Raw genomic sequence first — 22,299 nt, 5'->3', positions numbered from 1 at the left:
GACATAGAACATCTGTACAGCGCTGAAAAACAACTGTACTGCTGAACCTCGTCTTCTTTAATATTAGCTTCACAAGGGTATCCATGTATTATAAAAAAATAATAATAAATGGACCTTTTCAGTGAGTTACAGGAAAACAATTCCAGCTCGGGTTTGTGTGACAGTTTACTCGACCTTCGGTCTCGTAATTTAAGATGTCACAGAAACCCTAGATGGAATTATTTTCCTGTAACTCACTGAAGCCCATTTATTATAGATAGATAGATAGATAGATAGATAGATAGATAGATAGATAGATAGATAGATAGATAACCTTTCTGCTTCTCCGTGGAAGATCTACATTGTCCAACCTCTTGTATTTGCAATGTATGATCTATTCACAGGACTACCAAAACATTCTCTCCAGAATTACAGTGAACTCATGTTGAAGAACGTAAGTGTATTAGTAATGTAAGGGACCGAATACCTGGAGTGTTGAGTAAAGCTCTGTGTCATGTACATTACTTGACATCAGTATTCGTGTTTTACAGGACTCCACTAAACCAGCTGGGTTTGAAATACCTGGCAAGATGCTTGCATACCACCCTTATTCTGAACAGAAGCTGCTGAACCCTTTCTGGCATGCAAAATAAAACCGGTACAGACATCCTTACACCTCCTATCCTGCTAATGAAATGGAGTGATGCAAAAACCTGAGAGGGAACTAAAAGTAAACGAATTCACACAGTGACGATATAATGATGCATAAGACACAATTAAAACAGCTGTTCAATATACTAGTAGTAGTAGTATTGCTTTTGTAATACTAGTATTAAAAAAAATACAAACGTCCACTCATAACTGGCATGGACTAGGTCCATTAATAGACCCTTACCTGCAAGACACAGTAATCTCGACTTTGGTGGCTGGAATATTGCCTGTGATGGGGTCAAACTCACTCACAGAGGCCATATCATCCAGTTTGTCCATAACGTCTCCCTCCATGGGCATCCAAAGATCCGAGTCGCTCCTTGCTCCAGACAGGCTTCCCCAATAAATACTAAAGTCCAAGCCGCAAAACGGAGTCCTCACACAGAGAGAGGGAACCCGGTCGGCAGCCCCCTGTGTGATCCCTGGGAAGGATGGCAAGGTGCAAAACGAGGTGAAAATGTTTATCAGAGGCGAGTTACAGCATTGCTCTACCCAGCGCACGGGATCGCGGCGCCTAATTCTGCCAGCACAAGACAACTACTTCTGTGAAGAAAGCTTCTTCCAGTGAAAGCCCAGTGGAGGGACTGCAATCGAGAAACCCCGCCCACATATTATTACATGCAGCCCATGCCGGAGTGTGCAATGAGTGTACATCAGTGTCGACACATTAATATCAATTCTGAATCACCGTTGACAATTTTTTTTAACACCAGGTCAATCGATTTAAGACATAGTATTGTGCATTTTAACTTCAATTAAATTAACCCTAAATAAGATAGGGTGTAACGTAATTGTCATATACCTTTGAATTCTCAGGTCCAGCACTCTGTAACGCTGGACAGCTCCCGTCACGCGCGACAATCTCCTATGGAGCCGCTAAGGAACCCAGTCGCATCATTTCAGCAGCAGTGCCCATAAATGCAATGCCAGTACAGTTTTTGTAAAAATGCTCAGAAACTAGTAAAAAATGTACTTTAGTCATCAAACATATTTTACGGTTGAGAGTTTTATAGGTATGGATTACATTAAAGTTGCTTCATCTGTGCTGTCTGATTTAAGATTTTGAAAACTGCATTTTTGAACTGCGAGGAAATGTATAAGTAATCTAGTTTAGTGTGGTTTGTTATTACTAAGAGGATAATCCATGAATTAAACGTTGATCAGACTACAGCCAGCAAGTACACTGATGTATGTCGTTCAATTTTAAATGAAATGGTTCCCAACAGAAGAGTTCCAGAATCTGATCGTTATTAAGAGTCTATGGGTGCTGTCAAGTCACTGAGTCGCTGAGTGTCAGACGCTCGCAGTTTAAATGACTTGACATTCCGCTACAAGGGAGTGCTGAGTGACTTTAAAAATGGCGACTAGAAATGCATTGCTTTTATGCCTTTGAGATGTTTTGGTTGATGAGATATCCCGAGACAAGCATGCTAACCGTTGACAATGATTTTGAAAACATTTTACCAGCAGCCCTTAACGACTGTGCTGGCAAGAGAATTGGACCAGCAACAACCAAAGATGCTATAAAGAATCTAATTTCTGTATGCAGAGAGATACATTTGAGGTACAGACAACACAGACAGAACTTAAGCACAAGCTGTAGTTTCCACAAGTACTTGTTAGTACTTACAAAAAATAATAATAATAATAATAAATAAATAAAACAGTCGTTTAACTTTCAAAAAATGTCATCACAGAATTCCAATGCCAACAAAATCGACATTATTGGAAGTTGTTTGTGGTTTCCACAGGGCTCTATCCCAGGTCCCTTGCTGTTTTCATTATATATGCTACCGTTGGGTGACATTATCCGTGAACTTCCATTGCTATACTGATGATACCCAGCTATATTTCTTCTGCCTGGGTGTTACTAGCTACTTGCATTACAGACATCAAGCATTGGATGTGACAGAATTTTCTAATGTTGAATTCAGATAATACAGAGGTTATGCTAGTGGGATCACAGAACCAACTAAAAGGAAATGTGGGATTACATGAGCTCGACCCTTGCAGTCTCCCATCAAAACTTAAACTAGAAATTAAGTGTTTTGGGGTCAACTTTGATCCTGAGCTATCATTTGAGACTCATATTAAGGATGTTACTAAAGTATATTTTTACCATTTGAGAAATATAGCCAAACTTAGACCAATTATTTCCGTATCTGATGCCGAGAGACTAATGCATGCCTTGGTTTCATCTAGAATTGATATTGTAATGCACATTTTTCTGGTCTCCCAAAATGCGTGGTATCCCGCTTGTAGCTTGTTCAGAATACAGTTGCTAAAATTCTGACTAAACCCAGTGCTAGTGCTCATTATGCATTCTTTGACATGTGTAACATGTTGTCCTCTATAACCTCTGTATTATTAGTGACCTAGCATTAATAATGCTGGTAAACATGTCAGCATTTGAAGAGAAGTGGGGGTTTCCTGGAGTTGTTGGTGAAATTGATGGTTGTCACATAGCCATTAAGACTCCAGAAATTGAAAAGGACAGTTATTTTAAAAGGGGCTCTTTCTATTTTACTGCAAGGAATTTGTGACCATGAAATGACATCAATTGATGCCAATGCAGGTTGGGCAGGGCCTGTACACAATGCACGTGTCTTTAGAAACAATCAAATTAGCCATGGAAAAGCAGATACTTCCTCCCAACAGGCATATTGTGGGTGAGTCGGCTTATCCTGTGGAAGCTCCTTCTAACTCCTTCCAGGGACCTTTCTGTTAGAGTTCTGTGGACGCAGATGTAGATGGTTCTGGAGGTCCTGCCTCTGGTTCAGGAGATGCTGCTGCTGAAGGATGTGTTTTTGCTGCAGCAGCATTGTCTCAAACACATTAACTGGTGTTATCACAAGATACCTACCATGTATATCCTTCATCACATCAAAATACTCCCACACTTTCTCCTCCGGTCCGATCCCAGACATGTTTCTGCTTCTGGTGAGGCGTGTGGAACTGCTCCTTATGAAGTCACAGCTGAATCATCAAGACAACCACATACGACATAGCGATTACTATTATTACTATTATTATTGTGGTTGTTGTTATTCAGGGTAATTTTGATTTCTTTAGTGGGTGCTAGGGAAAATCAAAGCCTGACTGATTAACATATAGATTAGCTCTGCTTGTAATTTTATTCAAATCAATAATTTTCATTTTTACTTCATTGGTTCTTTAGAAGTTATTTTATAGAAAAGTGTAAGCTTAAATTACTTGCACCCACCTCACTGACTTCTTTGCTTTGCCTTGACTGATTCAGGTAATATGTATTTGCTGTTTGTATTGTATTAAAGCAGATACGACCTTAAGACTTGAGAGACTTGAGAAAAATGCTTTACACATCAGCCTACCTCACATTACCAGTGCTATTTAAAGAGAGAGGGCAAAAGAAAAGCATTGTGCCAAACCTCAAAAATAGTGAATGTTACAGAAACTGGAATTGATGGGATTGGAGTAGACACAGCACTGGAAAACTTCATCTGCTCAAATTTCTACATAATAGCTCACTAAAAAAAACAACAACCGCAATATTCCTTAATAAGCCAGATAAATCATTTGGAGCTTGGCTGTCAAAAGACTATTAAGACTAACACACTATTTCCCTAAGCCCACGGGTGTGCATTTAGATTTCAGAAACTTTCTGACAATTGGGAATGGGAATGAGAGGATTACAATTGAATTGTGGAGACACTTTCCTAATGCGTGAGCACCCAAAAAACAAACACACGCACACGAAATCACTGCAATAAAAGAATGATTTTATGTTATCACCCATTTTAGTTAATTAGCAGTACTTAAAAGCCACTGTAAGAATAGCAGCACGTTTATTTCTATGTAATCCTTGGCTAAGTGTTCTGCTTTCCCCGTGTATTGATTCTTGAAACGGCTACCTTTACTGCTAAGTCTTAGCAACCAAACCACCCCACTTCATATTTACAATCTAACTATAAAGGAAGCATGTTGTATGTCAGTAGACCAAGCCAAGCCAAGTGCTACACTTTATACACACCTGCTGTATGGGGATGTAATGAGACTGCAGCACACAAACATTGATCTGAAATTCTCTTGGGTCTGCCAATGGTTTCTGTGTCCAGTGCACAAACATGCACTGCCTGGCCACTTCATTAGGACATGTCAACCCGACTGGATTGGGCATCGCTCTTAATTAAAGATGCCAAACAGGCTGGCAATGTAACGTGGTTCCTGTAGCACTATGATGCTGTTGGAGCAGCACAACTGCAAACAGTCTACCAGAAAGTTGGAAAGGCAAAGACCTAACAGCATTCCAAAGAGGCATGATAGTGAGGCACAATGACACCCTGCGTGAAGTCTGTGATCAGGGCAAACACAACAGAGGCCCAACACGATATTTAATACAGGTCTTAATCAAGTGACCAGGCAGTGGCAGTGTATTATTATTATTATTATTATTATTATTATTATTATTATTATTTATTTATTTATTTATTTATTTATTTATTTATTTATTTATTTATTAGCAGACGCCCTTACCCAGGGTGACTTACAGTTGTATACAAAAAATACATATCAAGAATTACAGAACAATTAAGAGCAAGATACAAAATACAGTACGATTTGTTATCGGGGCAGTTCAAGAGCAGATAACAGTGCTGATAGTTACATCAGGGTTAGATATGAGTGCAGGTGAAATACAAAATACTACAGATTGGGTTAAGTGCAGGATTAAATACAGTAAAATAGGGAGCAGATAAGTGCAAGTTAAAGTGCATTAAAGGCAGAGTGCTATATTGTCAAAAAGGGAAGAGTTGAGTTTTACAGGTGTTGTCTGAAGAGGTGTGACTTGAGGAGGCACCGGAAGGTGGTCAGGGACTGGGCAGTCCTGACATCTGTAGGAAGGTCATTCCACCACTGCGGGGCGATATGCTTTGTTTTATTAAAGCTGCCATTTAGAAATGAGCTGAACAACTAATAGAGAGAGAAAGAGAGATGAACTGTGTGTCCTCCTTTCCTAATGTTCCCACATTTGTGTTTTGTATTTATAGTTCCATTAGAGCAGTATCATATGCTTGAGTATCATATAATTCAATAGTCCTTGGTCCACAAGGCTGGCACTGTGCCTCAGACACATTCCCCAGTAATGGAAATGTGTGTTTTGTCGGAGTATGTACATTGCTACAGTATGTACTGCACCAAGGTTTGAAGAGCTAACAAGATACAGAAGGAGGCACATATCTGATGTGTTATTAGAGACAGGGTGATCACCGAGGTCCACTGTAGCAAGTAAACGTGCCATTTGGGATTTACGAGTAAGAAAGGCACAAAGGAAAGATTTGTGGTTGACTTGGTAACTTTTTTTGGGAATCAACTAAAAAGAGCTCCTGTTTACACCTCTTCTTATCACATCAGTACATTAAAGCTTTTAATGGCCCAGAAACATATATTATTTCCAACAGGCCCCACAGCTTTGATTGATAATGTGTGAGTAGGTCAGGGCATTAATGCAGATGTGAGCTGTGGCAGATTTTAAAAGAAACAAAGCTCACCAAAAGGAGAACATTTACTGTAAGTAAAACTATTTTTACGGTAAAACTGATTAGAAATTAACTAGACAATTCCAGCAACAGCTGGTGACTTTCTATAAGAATTGGAATAAATACCTACAAGCCTATTACTGGACACCCAGCAGGTTTTGAAATCACAATCAAGGTGTATAGGAAATGTATTACGACTTTAGAACTTTACAGTAACGTGTGTTATTTTTTTAAAGGGAACAAGTCTCCTGAACCAGCGAACTCCAGCGCAGACTATCTGAGCTGAATCAGTGTACACTGACCTACTGTACTGAGCGGAGGCCTGTCACACAGATCCTGTACTGTGAACAGGGCAGTGGGCCTGAACGGGTTACAGCTATCTCAACAGAAGACTGAAAAGCTTTGAGAGAAGCACCCACACTCCAGAACCAGCAGCTGCTGTTATCTCTGCCTAAAGAGATAACAGGCTGTCAGAGGCCACCTTCGTGCACAGGAAGGAATGCTTGTGGGCCGCCAGTGTGGCAAGAGCTGGGAAAAACAAAAGAAGCTCTTCAAACAAATGAGAATTTCCTCCGACATCCTCACCAAAATGGAAATGTTGGAAAAACAAGATAGAATTTACTAAAGGCATCACGTTGTCTTTCTTATTTCCTACCTGGGAGTGACTGTGTAAAAGTGAAGCAGCTCACATTATTTTCCCTCCTCCCTCCTCATCCACCAAAATGCCCTCGACCCCTCCCTCTCTTACTCTCAGCACATCTCTACTCTGGCACGCTGCTGTCGCTTCTTCCTCAGCAACATAAGCAGCATTTGCCCCTTCCACACCGACTACTCCAACAGCTAACAGCTCCTGGTTCAGGCCCTGGTACGGTGCCACCTTGATTACTGGAACTCCCTCCTGGTCAGCCTCCCTGCCTCTGCCATCCGTCCGCTCCAGCTCATCCAAAACTCTGCTGCTCGCCTTGTCTTTTCCCTTCCTCGTTTCTCCCATGCTACACTGCTGCTCCGCTCTCTGCACTGGCTCCCTATCGCTGCTCGCATCCAATTCAAAACACATGTACTCACCTATCGCTGTCTTGACCTTTCTGCTCCCTCCTATCTCCAGACTATCATTTCTCCCTAAGCCCTCTCCACTCCTCCACCCCCACCGGCAGATTAGCTGTACCCCCCCCCCCCCCGCTCCCCCGCCTTCAGAGCCCGCTTCTTCTCCACCCTTGCCCCTCAGTGGTGGAACGACCTACCCACGGATATCAGGACAACTCAGTCCCTGACCACGCCTCCTCATGACACACCTGTTCAGACAGCATCTGTAAACCTCACAACTCTCGACTATACTGAACTATATGGCACCAAACTGTACCAGTAGTTGCATCATCTTGTACTTGCACTGAACTGCTCCATACCTTGCTGTATTCAACTACTGCTCTTAATTATAGCTACTTCCTGTATCTTGTTTTTTACTTTACTCTTATAGGTATCCATATTCACGGTTTTTGTAATTGCTCTTATTTGAAATCATTCTCATCCATTCATCGTATTCACTACATGCTCATACTGGACTTTACTCGTATAAGCAAATAGTTTTAATATAAGTTAACTGCTCTCAGTCTAACCCGCTCTTACATGTAATTATTTACTGTATTCTCTATTGTGCTCTTATTTGAATTTGATCTTTTGCTACTGATTTTATTGTACTTTGCAACTGTTCTTATCTGTAATGTGATACTCTGCAATGTGATATTCTGAACTGTGATACTTTACAATGTGATATTTTGTAATGTGATACTTTCTACTGTGATATTTTATAACAATTGTAAGTCGACCTGTATAAGGGCAACTGCTAAGAAATAAATAAATGAATAATATCCGTGCTGATTTTGCTGCAGGGAGTGACTTGGATTATGTGATTTCCCATAGCGTACCTTAAACCCTGTAACTGTATGTGTCTTATTAGCAGTCTGTTTGGATTATAAAATAAAGCTTGTTTTTCACGAAAGGCTCTGTGACCGTTGTTGGTTGGTTTCTATTCTTAAACGATTGTCTAAAAAACACATTCATACAAAGCTTTGACATTCAATATCAATTTTTAAGGGGGGGGGGACATTTCTTGCAGCACTTCAGTATTGCATAGTCAGCTGATAAGAGAACCCAACAAGGGGAATTGATCAAATTGCCTTTTCAACAGCAATAAAACACAGTCCAAGGAGATACTTTGCCCCTTTAAACAAACATCACTGAGTTAATATTTACCTGAGATGAAAGGTTGAGGTCACTGGCACTCTTGCAAGAGAGCAAGGGCTCTGTGCTGCCCCTCAGAACTTTCTTTCTTTCTTTCTTTCTTTCTTTCTTTCTGTTTCTTGCAGGTAAGAACAATGGCAGACATGGCCTTTTACCCAGCTGTGGCGCTCGTTTACTTTTTCTCTGTTCAGAAGGGAAGCAAGGAGAATCGTCTCCTGTTGGACAACAGTGCCTCCATCAACGTGTTCTGCCTGTTTGTGATAGCCCAGCCTCTCTGCCTGATCCTGGGCGGCTACACTGGGATGACAGCCTTCCTCATCATCACACTCCTCTCCTACAACCGCCTACCCTGGCAAGAACTGCAACAGGCCAAGGAAAGGGCTGACAAGGAGAAGGAAGCGTCCCCCAAACAGAAAAAGAAGACAAACTGATGTGTACTAGAATCATTATATGGGGCTGCCGTGCTATTAAATATACTCTACTATACCGAGTGACTGGGAAGTCATGCAGTTACTCTGTAGCCTGGATTTGATGACAGCAACAGTCGCCAGAGAGCCAAGGACTGATTTTCTTGTTTTCAATTTTTCAGAGATTTGAATGCGTTAATAGGGAAGGGCATACATTAGCAGTGGAAATAAAGGCCCAGAATGCAGATGCTTCTATGCTTACTCGCTTCTTGTCATGCATCCATGTGGTTCAGACCCTCTCTTCAGTTGCCTGAGGCTTTGCTTTGTTTGCACCTGTTTCAATGTTTTTTTACAGCTTCCAGGTGATGTTACCTGCTGTTCTTTTGCAGAAGGACTTTGCTGTTTTGTTAAACCCTGCTGTTTTGTAGTAAGAGTTGGGGGAAAAGTTGCATTTAAAATTACAACTGTTTAGATAATGAAAATTGAATCGACATTTAGCATTGATTTTTGTATCAATTAATATAAGCATTCTACAGTATATGTATTTTGGCACCAATATAATTGCAATGTTGTAGATGTAATGCTATGCACAAGTATTGCTTTTGGTGAATCAATTCCAAATGAAAAATAGTAATGCACATTTCTGTCTTACATACCAGTAACCTCTTGTATGCAGTGTATTCATTCTGGAGTACTGAACTATATTCATGTGTAGTGTAACACAGCAGGGAGGGGGTTAATCCTCCCTGCATGAAACATTTTTGATTGAAATTGTTTGATTGAAATTGGTTAAGTGTTTTATTGTTAATGATCCCCTGCACCTGGTAGTTATTGTTAAATTAGGACCAGGTGCAGGGTATAGAAGAGAGGCAGCTAGTCTGCTCATGGCTGCTGAGTAGAAGGAGGCAGATGGTGTGCTCTGTCTCCGAGCAGTCATACAAAAGTTAAGTTCTGTGTCAAACCTGTGTGGTTTTAATTTGTTGAGTTTTTGTTTGGTGGGGAAACGGCTTAGCCGTCCTACTTATAGACAGGGTGTTCCTGAGTCTTAGTTAGCGCTCCGAAGGAGCTAGGTGTTTGTTTTGTTTTGTATTTTGTTTATTGTGTGTATTATTAAAAGTGCGCGGAAGCACTGAACCCCCAATTTCTGTGTCTGGGTCAATTTGTAAAGGGGCAACGAACCCAAGTGGGGGCAATTCATCACAGTAGTGAACTTGCTTGAAGAGAATAATGCAAAGATACAACCTAACCTATGTCCTAAGGTGTACTTGGAAGTGTTTTAGAAGTCATACAGTTACCATTATAAACGTTTCCCACAGTAAAAGCATAGTGAAATCACAATGTATGATAAAGCATATTAATAAACATGGCAAACCTGCATAAACTATGGGAAATGCACAGTATAACCATGGGAAAAGTATGGGAAAACTGCAAAAATACCATGCAGAAATACCACGGTAAACTCATACGGGGCCTCCCATCGTTCAAAAAACAAAGCAGCTCTTTAAAAAGCTGTCTCAAAAGATGGCTTAGCATCCCTAATGGGGAAGTCTGGAATTCAAGCACTGCAATGTCTTATGGCTACCCTTAGGCCCTAGTCAGGGATATAAAAGGATTACCCTCTCAGCATGTAATTTGATGTTTCATAAACAAGGGACGACAAATGTTAAAACAGTAAATTGTGAAGCTACAGTATTTAACTAATTTAATCCGGCTATGAACATACACACTAGGGAGGTGGATGGTTTCAAAGTGTATTATTAAGCATGAATCCCTGCCTGGCGTGGAGGTAAAGCATTGCAATACTGCCTGGTACAGAATTACAGAAGCCAAGTTCGGAATGCCTGCAGGATGACACTGCCGTGGTGCAAGTAGATATATTAGGCAATTAAAACTGCGTTGTTTAGGGCTATGGAAATGAATTGCAATGAATAAAATGGCTAGTAGCTGCTTGTCTTACTGATTTCAAAGCTATGTGTCCCTTCAAAATATATATTCTGCGCAAAATTGTGCCTCCCCTTCCTTGAAACTCTCCAGACCACACAAGCAGGCTGTTTTTGCAGTATACAATAGCACAGTCTGGCTGTAGAAAATGAAGAGGAGAGGTGTTTTCTTTGTTTTCAATTTAAACAATAAGGTGTGTATGTGAGCTACAGCACATGCAGTCTAACAACCTCCCCAGGGTATGTTCACACAGATGTATTATCTGTGGTTAAACCAATTTAAAAATGAATAATAATAAATAAACACAATTCTGTTCCTTTTTAGAGCAGCAGCCAAATAGAAAACACATCAATCAGACTCTCAATATTCCAGAGCTTAGACTCTGCTGTACATTCTCAGGTGAGAGTTTTCCCTTAGTGTAGAGGAAACCTCTCCATTCTAAAACAGTGGAGTTGAAAAGGCTGACAGGATCACCGAGGTGTTGTGCAGGTTAAGCTGCAGCTACACTCCAAGCCTCGATTTCACATTGTTTGAAAGGTTCATCATGTTTGCCGGAGTCCCTGTAAAGACATCACCTGCAGTGGCATACCCGGCCACTTCCTGTCTGTCTGTAGGTCATTTCTGTACTGTCCAAACACGGACGCCTCAAAATCTAATTTTGTGAGCAGGTAGTTTATATTATTTTGTGAAACATGTAGAAATAAGGCAGCCACGACATATTTGCTAGTTGAAGCCTGCTAGGTGTCACCCTAAACACTTTACAGCACAGTACATTCAAGTTCTTCAACCCTAAATCCTGTACCAATAAGCAGAACACACTTCTGTTAACTCAAGATGCTTGCTTTATTTCACATCAGCAACAATGAACATTGAAAAAAGGTTTCACATTTTCATTTTTTTCCTTCTTTTTTAAATAGAGCTTTTTTACAATATTTACAGCTGTGTATGTTAAAGAACAGTTTAAGACATTCTGTCACACGCACACATACAAAAAAAAAACATCTTTACAAACATTTACATTCCTAAAACAATTCTGTGCAATAAAAGACACCTTTGACCCTGTTATTGAGACCAGTACACAGCACTTAATCTGTTTTACAAGTCAACACCAGGGTGCCACTACACTAAAGAACAGTCTCTGTAGAGTGAAGGCCTGGGGCTAAATCAAACCGACAGCGGTGCCATAAGAAATAAAGAATAGCGCCATAAACTGTGCTTTCATTCAGACTGGATTGCTTTTTTAATACATCAATGTTACTGCAATAGCAGGACAGCAGCTATTAAAACCAGTGATTTCTCTAAACAAAGCTGGTAAAAAAGGTGTATTAATATGCCAGAGTAAAATGTTACTGTCATTTAAAAGTACGAAAGAAAAACAACAGCTGCCTTCCCTATTCCTGACGTTTGCGATCGCAGTGTCTCTCCTTGCTTCTTACTCAGCTGAATCCCCTTGTTTTTATGGTATAGTTTAGAAGCAGCCAGGGTCAACAGAGAGCAAAGGTCACAAGATCACATGGTTTCTCAAAACCAAGAAAGGTAAAGGGTTACACAAAGAAAAGAGAGTGCTGTAGCGGTAAGTACATTTACAACCAGTTAATATTTCAAACTGATCTGGAGTACAGTTACAAGCATCAGGCCCTTTCAGGAGTAAAAAGTTACATCACCATCTCCTCTAGACATTTACTAGAGCAACATCCTCATTTGGAAACACATCTAAAATCGAACATGCACTACAGGGATTGGAGCATGACAGCAGGTATCAGTGCAGAAAAGCACACAGTCCGTTTCTAAACTTCAAGTCAAACCCTTTGGGCAATGGCACAGTTCAGCTGTGAAACACACACACACGCACACACACTTCAATGCTCAGGTCCCTTGTTTGTACTGGCCACTGTCAAACCCTGTCTCATGTGTCTTCCACTATAGCAAGAGAACTCAAACCTTTCTATTGAAGTATAGCAAAGACTCCATGTATAGATACAGGAATGGCATTAACACACACATCCACTGCTCTTATATCTACATATAGGTTACATTTAGTTGTTCGGTTAGGGAAGCTACTGGCTCCCTCTACAGTACTGGCTGATAACTGGCTCACTAAACAAACACAAAAATACTGAAATGAGAATTCAAGTCTTGTACAGTAAATGCTGCATTTGCCGGCATGTCTTTCAAGTTTTTATTATAATTATTATTATTTAGTATTTTGACTAAGCACCCACACATATGTATTGGCACTGCTGTTGAGTAGGCATTAAGGTAAGAGATCAGCTGTTTGTGACAATGGCTCTGCCCCACAGCAGTGTGAATGCTCTCCTGGCGTCCTGCTGGCAATTCTAGCTCTTAACGGTGCCACTCAATGGAGATCAATGAATTGTCGGAGCTCACTTGTCATGACCCCCCCCCCCCCCGTACAACAACAATTATTATTATTTGCTTTATTGACCACAAACAATGTGGCTATGAAGCAAATAAACACAGAAACCGAATGTTTTATATTCCAATGCTGCAGATGGAATATACTTAACAAAAAGCCTGCAGGCACATCATACAGATTTCTAATGCAATGATACCATTGTATTCCTGCTTGATCACTTTACTGTAGCAACATAAAGCACCCGACTCTCTTTAAACACAGAACAGTGTAGATATTATATAGATTTATCTTCCAGAAATTCAGTTCACTAGTCACAAACACATACTGCAAGTGAGTGGATTGTTTTAACTGAAAATCCTGACTTTTTGGTCACATGTTTCTGGCAATTTCCAGGCAGTCTCTACTGACCTTTGAGACGCTGGGAACTAATGAAGTACAAGAAGCTCGGTAACATGCGACTCAATCTGTGCAGTGAAATTGCTGCGCGGATTCGTTACGCATTCCATTTAAATATCATACGGAATTCATCTTTTCTCAATGCTTTGCACAGCTTATCTGGAGTGCTGGTTGTATGATAAAGCTACACTTATTGAATCTAACTGGCCTGTGTTCTCTACTGCGATCTGTTTAACAGGCATTGTATTTAATATGTTAAATATTTATTTAGAGTTGAAGAACTATCTAGCCCAGGGGGAAGCAAACTTTGCAATTCCAGCCCAGGTCTTTGTTCCAACCATGTATTAATTCATAAGATGAAGCAATAAAACCCAACCATTTCATTCAGCCTGTTAAAACTGGAATGGAACAGCAATTCAGGACCGGAGTTGCATACCTCTGACCTAGCCAATGGGTTTAGTTCATGTGACAGCTAATGTGTTACACCAGTGTGTTACTAAGAACAAAGATTTCAAGTATGAGGAGGATCAGTACCTTATGGTTCATTGTCTGCTTGTGGCAGCTAAAATAAAAAAAAAAGAAATTGCCACCTGGACGGGGTTTTTATTGTATTTCCAGAGTTAAATGTGAATGGTGAAGGCCTTTATGCTTTGCAACAATGTCACAAGCAGAAGCCTGAGATACTAGCATTTCAGGATTTTTATTGCACACTTTGATGTACTTTATTTGTTATCAGTTGTAGCAGTTTACAAAAGCTTGAAAAATACACTTGTATGAATTCTAGGAAAAAAGAGAAGTATTCGGCTTTCTCTTTATCGTTTTCCAGTTTGGAATTTGTTACACTTCAGTTTTTCGCTGTTTTCACATGTGTGTGTGTCGCAGGATCGCAGTGCTGTTTTCACATGTATGTGTAGAGTGGCTCGCATGCTGTTTTCACGTGTGTGTGTCTCAGGCTCGCAGTGCTGTTTTCACATGTATGTGTAGAGTGGCTCGCATGCTGTTTTCACGTGTGTGTGTCGCAGGCTCGCAGTGCTGTTTTCACGTGTGTGTGTCGCAGGCTCGCAGTGCTGTTTTCATGTGTGTGTGTAGTGGCTCGCATGCTGTTTTCATGTGTGTGTGTAGAGGCTCGCATGCTGTTTTCACGTGTGTGTGTCGCAGGCTCGCAGTGCTGTTTTCACGTGTGTGTGTCGCAGGCTCGCAGTGCTGTTTTCACGTGTGTGTGTCGCAGGCTCGCATGCTGTTTTCATGTGTGTGTGTAGAGGCTCGCATGCTGTTTTCACGTGTGTGTGTCGCAGGCTCGCAATGCTGTTTTCACGTGTGTGTGTCGCAGGCTCGCATGCTGTTTTCATGTGTGTGTGTAGAGGCTCGCATGCTGTTTTCACGTGTGTGTGTCGCAAGTTCGCAATGCTGTTTTCACATGTGTGTGTAGTAGGCTCTCAATGCTGTTTTCTCTGTTCTCACTACTTTCTGTTAGAAATGATCATTTTCTCTGCTGCAATTTTACTCTGGCTGGAGTGATATTATTGCTCATTAGTGTCTATTGTACTGAAACGAGTGTTTTTTGTAATTTTTCACTAATTACAATTCCTGTATTTTTAGGTTGAATCTGCCTGTTTGTGTGTTTCCTCCTTTCTCTTTCTGGCCGGTACCTCTCCCATTCTCATAATAAACCTATACTCTTACTAGGTAGCCTCAAGGCTGTAAACTCTGAGAGTTCTACTAGAATGTATAATAATAATAATAATAATAATAATAACACTGTGTAACAATTTTTTTTTTTTTTTGGTTCCTGGGTAGTAAGTGTTATTTCCTAATTGCTTATGCCTCAAAAGTATAGAAAATGGCTATTATTCCCCACAAACTTTGCTTTTGTAACCAGGACAGTGATATTTTGAAATGTACCTATTTTCCAGAACATTCCAGATAGATTCAGTGCTGAGTAAACTTGGAGTAACTTTTAGAACTTTCTAGAACTTTCCAGTAATATAAATAGTAGTATAAATACAGGGGCCTTAAGCCCTCCAGTTCAGTTTAGTTCCAGCTGCCTAAGTGGATACATATCTGCATTTTTCTGAGATGGCATCAAGAGGCTGCAAGCATCCGGCAGATGCATTTTGCTATGTCTGCAGCCAATTTATCAAGACAAGAGTGAAAAAGTACTCCGTGGAAGCATCTGCTAAGATGTGTGAGGCCTACAAGGCATATTTCGGCATGCCTGTCGGGGATCAAGACAAACCCTGGGCACCTCATTTCACCTGCGAGCACTGCAAAAAAAACTCTGGAAGGTAAGATGGACAATTGTTGCTCGGAATTTTATGTTATAAAATTTGTTAAAATTTTTAAAATTGTAAAAGTTTTTAATTTTAAAATGTTTTACAGTTTTCAATGTTATTGAAAAAATATATCATATATGAAAAATGTTGCGAGAATCTCTTACACATTAGTCATGGGTGAAATAAATGTATTTTTGTAGGATGGTACAGAGGGGAAAAGAGAGCCATGAAGTTCGCTATCCCAAGAATTTGGCGGGAACCCACTGACCACTCAAGCAACTGCTACTTCTGCATGGTGGACCCTTCCAAGCGGACCGAATTCTCTGTGGGGAGGAACAACGTCAAGTGGGAGCCACTGGTGGACCCCCGGAAGGTGCTGATGCCACCACTGCACATCAAATTGGGCCTTATGAAACAATTTGTCAGAGCTCTAGATAAGGAGTCAGCAGCCTTCAAGTACCTTCAAGACTTCTTCCCTAAGCTGTCTGAGGCAAAGGTCAAAGCCGGTGTCTTCGTCGGACCACAGATAAAGAAGATCCTGGAGTGCAATGAATTCCCCAAGAAGCTCACTAGTAAGGAGAAAGCGGCTTGGAACAGCTTTGTCGCAGTGGTTCGGGGCTTCCTGGGCCATCACAAGGCCGAAAACTATGTGGAGCTGGTTGAGACTCTGGTGAAGAACTACGGCACAATGGGCTGTAGGATGTCCCTCAATGTCCATATCCTTGATGCTCATCTTGATAAATTCAAGGAGAACATGGGAGCGTACTCGGAGGAGCAAGGCGAGCGCTTCCACCAGGATATACTGGACTTTGAACGCCGCTACCAAGGACAGTATAACGAGAACATGATGGGAGACTACATTTGGGGGCTGATTTGTGAAAGTGATTTACAGTATAATCGTAAATCTCGAAAAACTACTCACTTCTAAATCTTTTGTAGTCATTTTTGTATTACTTTAGTATAAATACATGTTAATTTGGATTCATATGTTGTTTTTTTCTGACTTTATGTGAACGAAAAGACACAAATTCGCCCATTTTCTCATTGGAAATAGGTAAATTTCAAAATATCACTGTCCTGGTCACAAAAGCAAAGTTTGTGGGGAATAATAGCCATTTTCTATACTTTTGAGGCATAAGCAATTAGGAAATAACACTTACTACCCAGGAACAAAAATTGTGTTACATAGTGTAATAAATGTATCTCGACCACTTACAGTACAGAGTGCTTTGTTCTGTGTAGGCAAATCTAGAGTGATTTTACTTTAGATGTGCATGGTATGGAGGTTTTGTATAAAAATAATTGACACATTTACAACAAGTGCATGAAGTATGTGGAGCATTCTTGGTTCAGTTGTCTCAGATTAGGCTGGTTGCAGACTCCTTGTTATCCATGTCTGAATATTCACTATCACTGCCTGACAAAGTTAAACTGGGGTAGTCAGACCTCAACGCTTCATATAAGTACCCTTCTATTGGACTTTTTTTCATCCATAATAAATCGGATAAATGCCGTCGCAAATAATTGTGTTAGCTGCAGCTATAGACTATCAGTGTTCTGAAATAGGGACATCAACGACCCAACGTCATATCCGTGTGCCTATGAGAGCCCCAATACAGAGAAGCTGAACGTTGTCTTATTGCTTTTATATCGTAAATTGGCGGAGCAGGTGCTTCACAATGTGTCAGAAGTTTTCAGCCACATGTTTTCTATTGAAATGATTCTATATTCACTGCCACTACAGGTACCCTTTAATATACAATGTTTGTAGGCACCAAAAGGTCAGGTGAAGCTGATTTCAAAATGACAGCTCATTGAAATGTACCATGACAACAGTCCAGTGACCACGAGCATGTCTATTAGTTTAGTCTTCTGTGCCCCCTTCAAAAAGAAAGACGCATTCCTTCCATTCCCTTAAGGGGTGTTCAGCTGGAGAGACACAATCTTCATTCCTCTTTGAAACCTGCCTGCCTTCAGCCCCAGGATTAAATATTAATTATAAACCAGGAGCTGCTACAGGGGTCCTTGGGAAGGACACTATGTGAGCTCAACAGGCAGGCTAAAAGCTTGCAAAAAAATACTATTTAAAAGCATGTTTTGGGACATTGTCCCTTTAAGAGTGGGATCACACAAAACCCAGACTTCCTGTTGCTTTTGAAACAGCCCTTTCATCTATTCTATGAAGCCAGCATGGGCACCTTTAAAGCATACAGATTCTTCTAAAAGGATTTCCACTTCTCAGTGTGAGTGTCTTTGCCTCTGAAAGAATGTCCGTCTGTATTTTTGACCACTGTTCAAGAAGCATCCAAGAAACGACACTCTTAGGTTGGCACTGATGCATTCCGAAGGCAGTATTAACCTCCTCCTGCTGCAAGGAGGACGGGCACTCACAGCAGGCACACTGTCCTGTAAACCAGACACACAGCTTCACAATCTAATTGAAGCTTTCCTCACCATTACAGCGCAAGCGCCAAGCCCCTCCCCTCACCCTGTCCGCTTGTTTGTACTCCAGAGGCAACAGGATGGGCCTTGCAACATCAAAAGCAGCAATGTTCAGTTTCAAGTAGTTGATTGATCAAAGTGCCACTGTGAGAAGCAAGATGAGGTGGATACTGCACCCTGCTGGAGCTGCACAGAGAGTCTGTGTCCCGGTGAGTCCTGCACTCCTCCACCACGGGAGCAAATCAGCTAACCTTCCCGACTCTCGCACGCCAGATCTTCACGCTCAGATCACTAGAAAAGGAAAAGGAAAAGGGGAGAGAGAGAGAGAATCCCATTCGCCAGTCAGCCAGTGATTTGAGGAGCACCTGTACATAAAACTCCTAATGAGAAAGGGTCCCTTAGAATCCATTTATAAAACCTGTTATAAATGCACCATTGAGGGTTCTGACGATTATTACAAGGAAGAGCAGAGGATAAATCAGTACAGTGTGTGTGCATGCAGTACAGTGTACATGAAGGACAGCATTCAGAACTCATCAGTGCATGCTCCTGTCGACCCCATTGGCTTGGGGTTAAATTACATTTTTAGAACCCCAAAATCTTTTCGTGTTCAGCCTGGGGTTGCCTTGTAAACGACCCCCATCGTGATGCAGAAGATTCACTTTACCTATCCGCTAAGTACTTTTGAAATGTAAATAAAGACATTTATCAAAATAGGTGGGGCTACACAACTAGGACCCTAGAGAATAACTCCAACTAGTCTATCTTTTACATGAAGAGATAAAACTAAATAAACATGGTCTATGAGTAGAATTGTACAGTTCAGGGTTTTTTTTACGTAATTGAGTGTTTAAAGCCGAGGATGAACATACGCTAAATACAATACAGTACGTTCCTTTCTTAAAGTAAGTTAGCTTTCAATTCTCCTCATACCAGGATCATCTTCTGTTTCACACAATATTAATAAATAAATAAATAAATATGAAGGTTTGTAATTTTATTTAAAAGTATAGGCATGCATTGTATTTATTACCGTATTAATGGTTTTTGGGTTGCTTTTTTATTTCCAAAGTAGCCTAGTTTGACATATTTGGGGCTACCTGGAGAATAATTCAAAGTAGTCTCACTTTTACATGAAGGGATGAAAACTCATATTGGTAATTCAAAGTAGTCTCACTTTGACATGAAGGTACTGTCGGATCTTTTAGTATCGGACCTTCTTTTTCAGATTGGCTTCGGGTAAAGAGAATTTTCTGCATCGTGGTGGGGTCATTCGCAGCACAACCCCAAGCCAAACACGACAAGATTGTGGTGTTCCCGAAGGGGTCGTATTTCAGCTTGGGGTCTTAACACACACACACACACATATATTTAAATATATCTATTTCAATCATTATAAAAAAAGGACTAACAATGAAGGATTATGAACCAATACTGTTGACCTATCATAATTATCATCTTTCAAATAAAATAAAATTAAATTAAATTAAATTAAATTAAATTAAATTAAAATAAATTTCATGGTAAATATAAACTAGCCCAGGTCCCAGCTGGATTTGTCGTTAGTGAGCTCCAGGGTAAAGAGGCATGCAGAGAGAGGGGGACTGTACCGCAGAGCAGCAGAGTAGAGAAGCAGGGACAGAGGAGGAGGAGGCGACTCAGGGCAGGGTGGTAGCCCGGGCCTTGATGGCTAGGACCCGGCGAGGGAGGCAGGGAGTGAGGCCAGGAACATAATTCCATAACTTTACCCGACAGTCACTGGAGCACCAAGAGAGAGAGAGGACGAGAGAGAGAGAGAGAGAGCGAGAGAGAGAGAGACAGAGAGACAGAAAGACAGATAGAGACAGCAAGAGAGCGAGGGAGAGAGAAAGATAGGTTAGTAGAGGAAACTAGAAAGACTCTGGAACCTGAAAACCACAGACAGCCTCCCGGCACAGCGTGCTCAGCCTCAAAGCGACAGGAGGATGCACTTCTCTGCTGAGGTGCCACAACGGCAGGTTAAAAGTCAGAAGTAAAAGCGAGATTAAAAAGAAATCTCAAAACCTGGTGTCACAGTAACACAAGGGGGCTTCTTTGCAAAAATGTTCCTGCTTTTAATCAGCTCTACAGGTTCACTAATCTGGTATTAGATTTGAAACATTTAGATGAATCTGGGGGAGGGGATTCAGCAGTGGTATTAAAGGATGAAGGTAATTAGAGAATCTAAATACAGTCAAAAACAGTTTCTGGAGTCTAATTGGTTTCTCCTGCCCCCATCGTGGTAGCACCACTGCAGATCAGAGATCTGGTTAAACAAGTGCAGTAGAGGCCTATGCTAAACACGTTCAGTCTGAAACCACAACTGATTTCCTCCCATTTTCATTCTCATTCATTCAAGTTGTTAGCTTTTGACGGTTTTCCCAAGTGTTCAAGTCTCCACTTCCGATCTGAATGTGCTCTGATGAGATCTGGGGGCTGAAGAGTTTGCAAGACTGTCAGGACTGGTTTACAGTATAATACTTGGGGTGTGTTGAATTGTGAGGTTGCTGCAAATTTAGTGTTAAGTATACGGCTCCAGGCTGACAGGATAGTATAAATTGGCAATCAGTGTCTTAGAACGCCAGCCGTTCTAAGCGCCAGCCTAAGGGCAACACATCCAAGGGCAGTCTGAGCTGTGGCAGTCCGAGCGAGGACAACGGCTACTAGAGGCCTCATTCCTACCTTGACACCTAACATCTGGATCCCCTGGACAAAGCGGGCTCACTCGTTCTCCACTCCCAGAATGAACACTGGTAAGTACCTGCTGCACATACCCTTATTCTCCTCCTACGCTGCCTGCTACAAACTTAAAAATCTCTTCTTTCAATTGTCGCTCTCTGACTAACAAATCTCTGCTTCTCAGCGAGCTTATAACCGATACCAATCTTGATCTTCTCTGTCTAGTTGAAACCTGGCACTCTGTAGACGACATGCACTCGCTGCATCTAGCCACCCCCAAGGGCTATTCCCTCTTTGACAAACCTCGCCTCACTGGCCAAGGCGGGGGAACTGCTGTTACTGCAAATTCTGTGCTCACTTCCTCAGTTCTTTCTTTGCCTGCCTTTTCTTCATTTGAGCATCTCGCCATCAAGCTTCCCTCTCCCATGTCCCTCACCCTTGCTGTTATCTACCGTCCACCTAAGAACAACACTGCTTTTATTGCCGAGTTTTCAGAATTCCTCTCCCTTGCCTGCACTTCTACTGACACAATCCTACTCCTAGGTGACTTCAACATTCACGTTGACTTGCCTTCCTCCTCCTAGTGACCGACTTCAACACGATTCTAGACTGTCTTGGACTTACTCAATCTGTCAACATCCCCACTCACACCCAAGGACACACCCTGGATCTGCTCATCACCAGGGGCCTTGATGTCTCCATGTCTGACAAATCCAACTCCCGTCCATCCTCCTCTCTTACCTGTCATGATTTCTCCTCTTTCTTTTGGAACAAAATCGACAACATCTATTCTACACTCTCCCACCACAAACCCAGTCTCCTACTTGACCACCTTGATGCTCCTCCGGTTGCCCCTCCTGCCCTCTCCTCCTTCTTTCCTCTCTCCATTGCTGATGTTTCCGGCTTACTGTTGAAATCAACTACTGCCACATGCCCCCTGGACCCCTGGCCAATTAACCTTGTCCATCTCTGTGCTTCTGATGTTGCTCCCTCCATTATGCACACTCTCAACCTGTCCCTGGACTCTGGCTCGGTTCCTGCTTCCCTTAAGCTTGCCTGAGTTACGCCGGTACTCCAAAAAACCTCCCTAGACCTGGCTGACTTATCTAATTTCCGTCCCATCTCCAATCTCCCTTTGCTCTCAAAAACTCTCGAAAGGGTTGTAACTGATGAAACATCTCACGGACAAAAATTTGCTTGAATCTCTACAGTCTGGTTTCCGGCTGCATCACAGTACTGAAACTGCTCTGCTCCGGATTGTGAATGATCTCCTGCTCAATGCTAATGCTGCTGCTCCCTCTGTGTTTGTCCTCCTTGACCTAACA

General features: G+C 41.5%; 2 protein-coding genes across 8 annotated transcripts in view; both read right to left on the bottom strand.

Moving 5' to 3' along the window:
* Window positions 1-1,243, bottom strand: part of LOC117425621 (copine-8-like) — a 158,958-nt gene extending 157,715 nt beyond the window's left edge. For all 3 annotated transcript variants that reach the window (XM_059004003.1, XM_059004004.1, XM_034042739.2), the window contains exon 1: window positions 875-1,243. In XM_059004003.1, the coding sequence (XP_058859986.1) occupies window positions 875-990 (116 nt within the window). In that variant the 5' untranslated portion in view covers window positions 991-1,243. The remainder of the gene's footprint in view (window positions 1-874) is intronic.
* An 11,556-nt stretch (window positions 1,244-12,799) lies between these two features.
* The window catches only part of LOC117432008 (kinesin-like protein KIF21B), a 67,175-nt gene continuing 57,675 nt past the window's right edge, over window positions 12,800-22,299 (bottom strand). For 3 of the 5 annotated variants that reach the window (XM_034053378.3, XM_059003781.1, XM_034053387.3), the window contains 2 exons: window positions 19,888-20,035; window positions 12,800-18,568 (listed from right to left, as the gene is read on the bottom strand). In XM_034053378.3, the coding sequence (XP_033909269.3) occupies window positions 19,936-20,035 (100 nt within the window). In that variant the 3' untranslated portion in view covers window positions 12,800-18,568; window positions 19,888-19,935. The remainder of the gene's footprint in view (window positions 18,569-19,887; window positions 20,036-22,299) is intronic. The other 2 variants (XM_059003782.1, XM_059003783.1) reach the window with 1 other exon arrangement.

Source organism: Acipenser ruthenus, chromosome 29, assembly GCF_902713425.1.
Source record: "Acipenser ruthenus chromosome 29, fAciRut3.2 maternal haplotype, whole genome shotgun sequence".
NCBI lineage: Eukaryota > Metazoa > Chordata > Actinopteri > Acipenseriformes > Acipenseridae > Acipenser > Acipenser ruthenus.
Note: the sequence above shows the minus strand (reverse complement) of the source record. Positions and strands in the feature narration are given on the sequence as shown.